Source organism: Somniosus microcephalus, chromosome 23 (assembly GCF_052327205.1).
Source record: "Somniosus microcephalus isolate GS21.2 chromosome 23, FLI_Smic_1.0, whole genome shotgun sequence".
NCBI lineage: Eukaryota > Metazoa > Chordata > Chondrichthyes > Squaliformes > Somniosidae > Somniosus > Somniosus microcephalus.
The window spans coordinates 34,840,794-34,853,345 of record NC_141009.1 but is presented as its reverse complement, the minus strand read 5'-3'; the positions used below and the strand labels follow the sequence as shown (position 1 = coordinate 34,853,345).

General features: G+C 44.6%; 1 protein-coding gene across 4 annotated transcripts in view; it reads right to left on the bottom strand.

Moving 5' to 3' along the window:
* Positions 1–12,552, bottom strand: part of whrna (whirlin a) — a 260,942-nt gene that overhangs the window by 123,647 nt on the left and 124,743 nt on the right. For all 4 annotated transcript variants that reach the window (XM_085965766.1, XM_085965768.1, XM_085965767.1 and 1 more), the window contains one exon: positions 8,019–8,144. In XM_085965766.1, coding sequence (XP_085821892.1) covers positions 8,019–8,144 — 126 coding nt within the window. The remainder of the gene's footprint in view (positions 1–8,018; positions 8,145–12,552) is intronic.

Sequence of the window (12,552 nt, the reverse complement as noted above, 5' to 3'; positions counted from 1 at the left end):
TGTAACAGTCTCAAAATGGACGTGTGATGGAACTCGTGTCTCCTTCAGGGACTGTGCTAATACCTGCAGCTGTATCAATTACTGAGTCAGACTGACGAGTGGCCAGACAATGAGTTATGCCTGAGTGCTAACAACAAACAAGGGGGCAGTGGAGATGTCCAGAACTTCTGAAGTTTATGTTGCTGCATGGATTTGTCAGTACAAGAAAATGGAGACCGAGGGCGTTCAGCTCCGTACAGGCAGGATCTTCTTATAGGGCAGCTCAGCTGAGAGCTAACAAAAATTCATCATAATGGAAAACAGCTCGTAATCAATTGATTGGAACCAGTGCTGGAAAATTCCACTTGCCAATTAGCCTGGGGCAAGTTCATTTCCAGCTCTGCCAAGCTGGCAAACAATGGACCCGGTTTTAACTCCTTCCCACCTGATGCAAACCAGGCAGGAGGGGGGGCCAGTTAAAATGGAGCAGTAGACTTACCCTGTCCTTTCCTGTGCCGGTCTAACCGCCTGCAATTTAAATAGCAGGCAGCAAGGACACCCGCTCTAAGCCAGCAGGGTCCTCTTTAAATATGCAGTTCAGGCTCCAGTGACGTCAATGGGGCCCAATCTGCTATTTTAACTGGAGGCCTCAGTGAGGGAGCAGAGTCGGCTTCCCCGCCAAGCCAAACCTGACGGCACCTGGATCATGGTTCACTCCGCTATTTAAGAAAGGTGAGAGGGGGAAACCAGGAATTATAGACCAGTTAGTCTGGCATCTGTTGTCAGGAAATTATTAGGGGGAAAAATTGGGTCGCGCCCCCTTTGGAACAGCGCCCCGAAAAAATTATCGCCCCCGCACTCGAAATTCACCGGTAGCGCCCCAAGTGAGAGGCGGGGTGCTACTGGAAGCACTCAAGAGAAGTGCCGGGCTCACGGAGTGCAGCTGGCACCCTGCAGGGGGGGGGCTGCACAGAAGGTCAGGGACAGCAACTTGGGCAGGTGCTGGCAAGCAGCCAGCAACAAAAATGGCCACCCCGCACCTCCCCATTAATTTGCGCCACCCCGGCTGCAGGTAGGCCCCCCCTGACCCTGTCGAACATAGCATCTGGCGGTAAGTCAGGGGAGCGCTACCAAAGATCGTGGCCGGGGCACGAGCGGGGCGCACGGCAATGACATAGAAACATAGAAGATAGGAGCAGGAGTAGGCCATTCGGCCCTGCTCCGCCATTCAATGCGATCATGGCTGATCATCCAATTTCAGTACCTGCTTTCTCCCCATACCCCTGGATCCCTTCAGCCTTATCATCATCGCTGGCAGTGCAGCGCCGCGGGGTGTTAACGGTTACCACCGCCACTAACCTTCTGCTGAATTTCACGGGAGGCGTTGGCGACACCGGGCCCAGGCACTAGTAACTTTGTGCCACGTTAGCGTCCTCTTAGGGCACTAACAGGAGGCGCAAATCAACTGAATTTTTCTCCCTTAGAGTCTATAATTAAGGATAGAGTGACTGAACAGCTTGAAAATTTTCAGTTGATCCGAGAGAGCCAGCATGGATTTGTGAAGGGTAGGTCATGCTTGATGAACCGCAATGAATATTTTGAAGAGGTGATTAAAGTAGTGGACAGGGGAATGTCTATGGATGCTATTTATATGGACTTGCAGAAGGCATTTAATAAAGTCCCTCATAAGAGACTGTTAGCTAAAGTTGACGCACATGAAATTCAATGAAAATTATTGACCTGGTTAAGAAATTAGCTGAGCAGCAGGAGACAGAGAGTAGGGATGATGGGCAGGTACTCAAATTGGCAGGATGTGACTAGTGGTGTCCCGCAAGGATCTGTGTTGGGGCCTCAACTATTCACTGTATTTATTAATGACTTAGATGATGGAATAGAAATCCACATATCCAAGTTTGCCAATGACACAAAGATAGGTGGCATTGTAAGCAGTGTAGATGGAAGCATAAAATTACAAAGAGATATTAATAGATTAAGTGAATGGGCAAAACTGTGGCAAATAGATTTCAATATAGGCAAGTGTGAGATCATCCAATTTGGACCTAAAAAGGATAGAACAGGGTACTTTCTAAATAGTGAAAAGCTAGAAACAGTGAAGATCCAAAGAGACTTGTGGGTCCAGGCACATAGATCATTAAAATGTCATGGACAGGTGCAGAAAATAATCAAAAAGGCTAATAGAATGCTGGCCTTTATATCTAGAGGACTAGAATACAAGGGGGTAGAAGTTATGCTACAGATATACAAAACCCTGGTTAGACCACACCTGGAGCACTGTGTTCAGTTCTGGGCACCACACCTTAGGAAGGATGTATTGGCCTTGGAGGGAGTGCAGCGTAGGTTTACCAGAATGATACCCGAACTCCAAAGGTTAAATTACGAGGAGAGATTACACAAACTAGGGTTGTATTCCCTGGAATTTATAAAGTTATGGGGTGATTTCATCGAAATTTTCAAGGTATTAAGGGGAACTGGTAGATAGAAACTATTTCTGCTGGTTGGGGAGTCTAGGACTAGGGAACATAGCCTAAAAATTAGAGCCATGCCTTTCAGCAGTGACATTAGGGAACACTTCTACATGCAAAGGGTGGTAGATGTTTGGAATTCTCTTCCGCAAATGGCAATTGGTGCTAGGTCAATTGTTAATTTTAAATCAGAGATTGATAGATTTTTGTTAACCAAAGGTATTAAGGGATATGGGGCAAAGGCAGGTATATGGAGCTAGGTCACAGATCAGCCATGATCTCATTAAATGGCGGAAAAGCTCAAGAGGTTAAATGGCCTACTCCTGTTCCTATGTTCCTAGAAGAAACCCAGATTCTAATTTTTTTTAAGTTTTCTTGTGGACCAGAGGGAGCATGAGTGCTTTGGCCCACCCCCACACTCTCCTGATCGCGTTCGCCCACTGCCACCACCCCCCACTACCTCCATCCCCCCTCCCACCGCTCTGCGCTTACTAACTGCTGCATGTCATTCCTGCGATGGCCTCCTGCCACCCAAATTCTCATCCCCACCCGTCTGCCAGGCAATGATCGGGACCTGGATATGGAATTGAGGCCCGGGAGCTATAGCCTCTTCAGGCCTCGACATGCGAGCATGGAACGATCGCAGCCTGATAAAATCTAGCCAGCTTGCAACTGTCATCAGTGCATCTCCAGAAGTTGATCCAATTTTCTTGTTACCTCTGATCCTTTGTGGGGTTGTTGCAGCAATTCTCTAATTCACTGATTGCAAAAGGCTGTAGAGGGCTTTAAACTAACTAGTGGGGGGGAGGTTCCTAGAGAGCAAATAATAAAAATGACAACAGAGAAGGTCATAGACTTAGGTAGCAGTGGGGAAATGAAAAACCAGAGCGTGTCAGGAAGGGGCAGAAGGTATGGAGTAAAAGGTAAAGTAATAAAAAGGGCAAAAGCAGGAACTAAGTGTCACAAAACATATTTGAAAGTTCTCTATCTGAATGCACGTAGCATTCGTAACAAAATAGACGAGTTAATGGCACAAATAACTACATATGGGTATGATCTTGTGGCCATTACAGAAACATGGCTGCAGGGTGACAATGCCTGGGAATTAAACATACCAGGTTATTTAACGATCAGGAAGGACAGGCAGGAAGGAAGGGGAGGTGGGGTGGCTATGTTAATAAAGGAAGGAATCACTGTAATACAGAGAAATGATATTGGGTCAAAAGATCAGGATAATGAAACAGTTTGGGTGGAGGTAAGGAATAATAAGGGGAAAAAAGCACTAGTGGGCGTAGTCTATAGGCCTCCGAACAGTGGCAACTCTGTTGGACGGAGTATCAATCAGGAAATAGTTGAGGCTTGTAATAAGGGAACATCTATAATTATGGGGGATTTTAACTATCATATTAATTGGACAAATCAAATTGGGCAGGGCTGCCTTGAGGATGAGTTCATTGAGTGTATTAGGGATGGGTTTCTTGAGCAGTATGTAACTGAACCGACCAGGGGGCAAGCAACCTTAGATCTGGTCCTGTGTAACGAGACAGGATTAATTAAAAATGTCCTAGTAAAGGATCCCCTTGGAATGAGTGACCATAACATGGTTGAATTCCATATTCAATTAGAGGGTGAGAAGGTTGGATCTCAAACAAGCGTGCTAAGCTTGAATAAAGGAGACTATGAAGGTATGAGAGCGGAATTGAGTAGAGTGGATTGGGAAAATAGATTAAAGGGTAAGACGATACATGATCAGTGGTGTACATTTAAGGAGTTATTTTACAATTTCCAAAAAATATATATTCCACTGAGAAGAAAAGGGTGTAAAAGAAAAGACAGCCATCTGTGGCTAAGTAAAGAAATTAAGGATAGTATTCGACTAAAAACAAGGGCATATAAGGTAGCCAAATCTAGTGGGAGGATAGAGGATTGGGAAAACTTTAAAAGACAGCTAAAAATAACAAAAAGATTGATTAAGAAAGGGAAGATAGATTATGAAAGTAAATTAGCAAAAAATATAAAAACAGATAGTAAGAGTTTTTATAGTTATATAAAAAGAAAAAGGGTTGCTAAAGTAAATGTTGGTCCCTTAGAGGATGAGACCGGGAAATTAATGGTGGGAAATATGGAGATGGCAAAAACACTGAATGAATATTTTATATTAGTCTTTACAGTAGAAGACACTAAGAATATCCCAACACTGGACAAACAGGGGGCTAAAGGGGGGGAGGAGCTAAACACGATCAAAATCACTAAGGAAGTGGTACTCAGTAAAATAATGGGACTCAAGGCGAATAAATCACCTGGACCTGATGGCTTACATCCTAGGGTCTTGAGGGAAGTGGCGGTAGGGATTGTGGATGCATTGGTAATAATTTTCCAAAACTCCCTGGACTCGGCAAAGGTCCCGGCAGACTGGAAAACTGCTAATGTAACACCCTTATTTAAAAAGGGCAGTAGACTGAAGGCTGGAAACTATAGACCGGTTAGCCTAACATCTGTGGTCGGTAAAATTTTGGAGTCCATTATTAAGGAGACAGTAACAGGACATTTGGATAATCATAATTTAATAGGACAAAGTCAGCATGGTTTTATGAAGGGGAAGTCATGTTTGACAAATTTGCTGGAGTTCTTTGAGGAAGTAACATATAGGGTGGATAAAGGGGAACCAGTGGACGTAGTGTATTGAGACTTCCAAAAGGCATTTGACAAGGTGCCACACAAAAGATTATTGCTTAAGATAAAAAATCACGGGATTGGGGGTAATATTCTGGCAAGGATAGAGGATTGGCTATCTAACAGAAGGCAGAGAGTTGGGATAAATGGTTCATTCTCAGACTGGCAGTCAGTAACTAGTGGTGTTCCGCAGGGGTCAGTGCTGGGTCCCCAACTCTTTACAATCTATATTAACGATTTGGAGGAGGGGACCGAGTGTAACATATCAAAGTTTGCAGATGATACTAAGATGGGAGGGAAAGTAGTGAGTGAGGAGGACATAAAAAACCTGCAAGGGGACATAGACAGGCTAAGTAAGTGGGCAGAGATTTGGCAGATGGAATACAATACTGGAAAGTGTGAGGTTATGCACTTTGGCAGGAAAAATCGTAGAGCAAGTTATTATCTTAATGGCAAGAAACTGGAAAGTACTGAAGTACAAAGGGATCTGGGGGTCCTGGTGCACGAAACTCAAAAGGTTAGTATGCAGGTGCAGCAAGTGATTAAGAAGGCCAATGGAATGTTGGCTTTCATTGCTAGGGGGATAGAATATAAAAATAGGGAGGTATTGCTTCAGTTGTACAAGGTATTGGTGAGACCGCACCTGGAATACTGCGTACAGTTTTGGTGTCCATACTTAAGAAAGGACATACTTGCTCTCGAGTCAGTACAAAGAAGGTTCACTCGGTTAATCCCGGGGATGAGGGGATGGACATATGAGGAGAGGTTGAGTAGATTGGGACTCTACTCATTGGAGTTCAGAAGAATGAAAGGCGATCTTATTGAAACATATAAGATTTTGAAGAGGTTGGATCGGGTGGATGTGGGGAGGATGTTCCCGATGATGAGTGAAACTAGAACTAGGGGGCATAGTCTTAGAATAAGGGGCTGCTCTTTCAAAACTGAGATGAGGAGAAACTACTTCACTCAGAGGGTGGTAGGTCCATGGAATATGCTACCCCAAAAAGCTGTAGAAGTTACATCATTACATAAATTTAAAACAGAAATAGACAGTTTCCTAGAAGTAAAGGGAATTAAGGGTTACGGGGAGCGGGCAGGAATTTGGACATGAGTCCAGGTTCGGATTGGTCATGGCCCTGTGGGTAGCGGAGCGGGCCCAGGGGCCGTGTAGCCTGATCCTGCTCCTATTTCGTGTGTCTAATTCTGTTAGATTCAGGAGATGGTTCTGTGATAGTGGATTGGCGGTTAGGATCAGATCAGCCATGATCTTATTGAATGGCGGAGCAGGCTCGAAGGGCCGATTGGCCTACTCCTGCTCCTATTTCTTATGTTCTTATGTTCTTATTTAGCATGACTTCCTCCATTTAAAGTTCAAGTGATAGCTTTAATAAATGAAAACTTAAGCTAGGTCATTTTAAACCAGTCCTATTTTTCGAGAGGCGAATCTTTAATGAGCTCCTCAAACACTAGTTTAAAGTCAGACACGTTGGGAGACAAATGTTTAGACCCAGGGTCACTGAAACCGTAATCCCAGTCTATGCTCTGTAACTCGTGTCCAGTATTAAATTGACAATGGTATAAGGCACAACAGTCAAGAATTTCCACCCATTAAAATGAATGGGTAAAAAGTCAAGGGCTGAGCAGCTCAGATGCAGAAAATCCCAGGCAATCACTTTCCATGGTGGTGCTTCCTCAAAGATATTTGAACAAAATCCTTTTGTTCAATCCAGTTTTGTTAATTTAATTTCATAACAGATACATCTGGCTTTAAGAACTACATCAGAACAACCATTTGACTTTTTGTTTTGTAAATTATCTTTTATTTCTTTTAGGTCTCTGTCCCATGTATATTAACTTAGGAGTGAGCACAGCAGGTGGCAAAATAACTAGAGGAGAAATTTCTTCACACCGAAGGTTGTTAAGACCTGGAGCACCCTGCCTGGAAGTGCGGTGGAATCAGATTCCATAGTAAATTTACAAAAGGTAATTGGACATGTACTTGAAAAGGACTAGTTTGCAGGGCTATGTGGAAAAAGCTGGGGAGTAGGACTAATTGGACAGCTCTTTCAAAGAGCCGGCACAGGCACGACGGACCGATTGGCCTCCTTCTGTGCTGTATGATTCTATAATTCTATGTGCTTCTTGGCATCTTCCAATACTGCTCTATAATCAACCGCTCAGAGGTGCATGAGTGCATTCCATGGTGGATTGCCTTCAGATTTTCCTCCCTCTCAGTGTCAACTCCCCACTGTGCCTGACTGTTAATAGGATACAACAGTGCAGTGGTTATGATACTAGACTAGTAACCCAAAGATTGGGAGTACAAATCCCACAATGGCAAGTTGTAAAATTGAATCAATAAATCTGGTCATTTGTGGACTGGCAGCAGAAAAAGCAGCCATGAATGTTTCTGGGTTGTTGTAAAACCCAGCTGGTTCACTGATGTCCTTCAGGAAATGAAGCTTTTCAGCCTTACCTAGTCTGGCCTATATGAGGGTCATCCCACATGACATGGTTGACTCTTAATAACCTCTGAAGTGATCCAACAAATCACTTGAATAATTGCTAAAGAAGGAGGCCCAAAACCACCTTCTCAGGGCAACCAGGAATTGCCAATAAATGCAGCCTTGCCAGCATCACATAATTCCCAGGAGTAATTTTTTTTAAATGACCATAATGTGGGAAATTGTAGGCATGAACCCATGAACTAACATCCATAGCAACGCCCTCCAACACACTGTCCAAATAAAAATTGCAAAGATAATTTTGTTTGTGGGCAAAGGGTTAATGGCATTTGATTTGAAACATCCAATGGGATCTGTACAAAGCAACATACATGGACATTCCCTCTTTGGAAAAAATTGGCACATAAAATAATAGTACCTTCAGGCCTGTAATTTCTGCTGCAGATCCCTGATCCACACCCGTGATGTAGATTCCCAACGCGTACTCAGCACCACCTCTGATCATCAGGCCCAATGACTTCCCATCTTCAAGAACAAGGTTTACCTGCACAATCGCCAAACAGAAATAGCAATGAAAAGGAGAGGCATGGAACCAAAGGCATTTCAGTTATCATTAACACCGCTATACCTGGAGAAAACATGCTGGTGGGCAACGGGAGTGCCATGTTGTGAAATACGTTTTTTTTTGTCTGAATCCTTGGTGAGATGTGAAGAGACGCACCACAACCTGCTCAAATTCAGCATCCCTGCCCTTGAGTACCAGGATACTCAATTGATTGTAATAGCACCATCATTCACCTTAATGTTCCCCTTAATACACGCACAGCTTATTTTATGCACTCATACAAATTTACTGGCTAACGGCTAGCACTTTGATAATGACAATTCCATACGTGTGAAAGAACTCAATTTAAGTACGCACACTTCAAAAAGCAAAGGCTTTTCTCCAAATCATCTGGTGATCTACGGCTCATTCGCCCCTTCCAATTGCCAGGCTGAACATACATATTTTAAAATAAGTAAACGATACTTAAAATTAACGATCAGACTATAGCACATTTCTGGCACATTATTCATACATTTACCTGGTAATTTATTAGCACGCGCTGTAAAAATCATTAAGCATGTGCGGACGGTAATTTTGTGACGGCTGAACGTGTGAAATGTAACTGGCATGTTGCATAATAAAGGAGCCAGTATTTCACATCTCAGCATACTTCTACTTCACAGCTTGAGCTCCACGTGCATCGCAAGATCCAGATCAACGGCTGCACAGTAAATTAATCTTAATCTAGATTGGAAATGTTTAGGGCAATTACGCAATTAGGCTGTGTAATCACTTTTCTTTTTTGAAGTAGGCGTACATTATATAAAAAGACTACAGTTTAAACTGAAACTTCCAACAGATTTATTTCTATGTGAACAGGTATCCTTTATTCTCTTCCCTCTCTTGCACCTGCGACCCCCCCCACCCCGAAAAAAGCAATTCGCAGTGAAAAAAAAATCATCATTGCAATCATTAAATAAGAAAGGGAAGCATTTAGAATTCAGGTTCCGTATTTGTGCTCACTGTTGGCTATAGGATGATTACATTCTGCTGAAGCTAACTGGAATTTTGTCGGTTAGATTTAATTCTTCAAAGCCAGCGTTCAGACCATCACAACTTGAAATAAATGCCTGGTGTTAGCTGCAAAATAATAGCACTAGTAAGTATTTTTTTTTCTCCCCTTTGATTTAACTTCCAAACACTAGAATGAAAGGGGATCATCTTGACTTTGGGCGATAGCGTAAAATGAGCGACATCGGGTCATCTGACATCTATCTGCCCAAACTACTGAACCAATAGCAAAATACTGCGGATGCTGGAAATTTGAAATAAAAACACAAAATGCTGGAAACGCTCAGCAGGTCGGCAGCAGAGAGAGAAACAGAGTTAACGGGCGTCATTTTTACCCCCAAAAAACAGGTGAGTTTGGGTCGGGTGGAATGTTAAAATTAAAAAAAAATCTCAAGCCTGAATCCAACCTGCCTTGAACCTGCCCAAATTCCAGTTTTAACAGAGGCGGGACTCGGGCAGGTGACCAACCCGCTCGCAGGAGGTGGGTTGCTCATTTAAATATTTTAATAAGGCTGCGTGCCTCAGATTTTATCTCTCTTCCAGCTTTAATGCTGGCCGGCCGGGTTTCCCAGGCCTCGGGAGACCCGGTAGCTAAAGGGAGACGAGGGCTGTTGCATGGACGAGGTAAGTGCTTTTCCAGCACTTCTTGTGGGCCAGGAGGAGCAGGAGTGCTTCCTCCCTGGCCCCCCAAAGTAAAACTGTCTCCCACTCCACACAATCGGACCTCCCCTGCGATCAAACTCGCCCCCACAATCACTGATGCCCCCCTCCCCGGCAATCACCGATCCCCCGCGATCACCGACATCCTGCGATCACCGACCCGCCCGCAATCACTGACCACCCCCCCCACCCCCACTTTATGCCCCAATCTCTCCCCAAACCCCTGCAATCACCCTTCGATCCTCCAAACTGCACTGTATCCACCCCCCTCCCTCACCTTCTCTACCCTGAGGAGCAGGAAACCTAGGCTGCGGCCTCTTCTGGAGCGTTCCCCGCCCGATAGGGAGCCGAGCCTGTCAATCAGGCTGGCTTGAGGGCAGGGAACCTGTTAAAAAAAACACGCACGCTGTGAAGTTAAAGCTCCACAGCACTCGGGAAACCTGGACCTCCTTCTCCCCTTGCCCACTTGGAAATCCCGCCTTATTAAATATCACGGGCAACGTTTCAGGTCGATGACCTTACATCAAAACTGGAAAAAGTTAGAGATGTAAATGTTTTTAAGCAAGTACAGAGGCAGAGAAAGAGGGGAGAGGAGAGGAAAGAATAGCCTCCCGGACCTGACACCAAGTTCAACAATTTCAGGTCATAACCTCTGCTCTCTTTTTATTGGACAGCAGGGGCTGGTAATGATTCTGCTGCTGCCATTTACAGCTGCTCTCGGCCCATCTTTTGTTTCTTTTCTTGTCCCCATTACCACCCCATTGTGCCTTGCGCCATCATCCCTTTTGTCATTTAATCTCTCCTGCCTTCCTCCCTATCACAGACCTTCCCTTTTGTTCTTTCCTCCCCTCCCCCCTTTCCCTGCCTCTGTACTTGCTTACAAGCTTTTAAATCTCGAACTTTTTCCAGTTCTGATGAAAGGTCATCGACCTGAAACGTTAACTCTGTTTCTCTCTCCACAGATGCTGCCTGACCTGATTATTTCCAGCATTTTCAGTTTTTATGCCCAAACTACTAACCTATTTATACCCCCCTGAAGTCTTCTTCACGGTTAACCCTGCTTCCTCGTAACCCTGCTTCCTCGTAACCCTGCTCCCTCGTAACCCTGCTCCCTCGTAACCCTCGTAACCCTGCACCCTCGTAACCCTGCTCCCTCGTAACCCTGCACCCTCGTAACCCTGCTCCCTCGTAACCCTGCTCCCTCGTAACCCTGCTCCCTCGTAACCCTGCTCCCTCGTAACCCTGCTCCCTCGTAACCCTCGTAACCCTGCACCCTCGTAACCCTGCTCCCTCGTAACCCTGCTCCCTCGTAACCCTCGTAACCCTGCACCCTCGTAACCCTGCTCCCTCGTAACCCTGCACCCTCGTAACCCTGCTCCCTCGTAACCCTGCTCCCTCGTAACCCTGCTCCCTCGTAACCCTGCTCCCTCGTAACCCTCGTAACCCTGCACCCTCGTAACCCTGCTCCCTCGTAACCCTGCTCCCTCTTAACCCTGCTCCTTCTTAACCCTGCTCCCTCTTAACCCTGCTCCCTCTTAACCCTGCTCCCTCTTAACCCTGCTCCCTCTTTTTCTGTCATCGGCAAATGATGATATTGTGCCCTCAAAGATTTACAGATTATTTATATATATTGAAAAAAGCAATGGTATCAACCAACGTTCCCTCTAAGCTCTCTGTTGGTCCAGTGTAGCCCGGGACCGGCTTTTCCAATGTTAAATATCGTGCATGCGCAAAACTGTGAATGGGCCGGGCAGCCCCTTAAAGGGACGCGCACCCTCAAAAAATTGGGGGAACATTGGTGTCAATAATGACCTCGGGCCTCCAATAAGGACCTCCAGCTCAAAACGCATCCATTAACCACTACTCTCGGTTTTCTATCCTTTAAGAAACTTTCTATCATTGCTCCCACATTCCTCTTAATACCATATGCCTTAATTTCATCAGCAAATTTCATGAGCAAGCCGCCTTTGCAGCACTTTATCAAATACTTTTTGAAAATCCACATACATAATATCCTTGAAATACACTTTGATTTCCTCACAAGTGCCCCTTATTAAATTTGTCAGACATGAATTGCCTTTTAGAAATTTGTGCTGCCTGTCCTTAATTAGCCCATGTCTTTTTAAGTGTGTATTAGGTTTTTTTTCTGTACTAGGGCCTCTAGGTGGTAATACCATTCCGAATGACATTTCTCTTCAAGTGCTGTTAGCACACAAAGTCGTGTTCATTTTTGGTGATTAGTCTGCCAAATGCTCATTAGCAGTGCCCCTGCAAAACGCTGCATTGCAAATCATAATGGGATGGACATTTGATTTTTCATTTCATTTTGTTCCATAGCAGGGGAGGAAAGAGAATAAGAGCTACATAGTCGATTTGTGCCTGTACAGGCAGAGAAATGATTGATTACTTCCCTCCTGCCACACACATCAGATTCTTACTGTCCTAACATGGTGGAAACACACAGTATTGCAGTCGTAATAAATTGTTGTGCAGACCACCGTGTGGGGGTTGGAGGGGCAGAGTTTTGGAAAAATTTGGCTGTACTGAAACTGACAGCACTTTGGCTAAGTATAGTGCAGGTCGCAAGAAAAAAATGTTTAAATCGTAAAGAAAATTACTATCAAATTCCAGAAATCTCAGTTACAATGTTATCAGATGACTTTGGGCTGGGCTG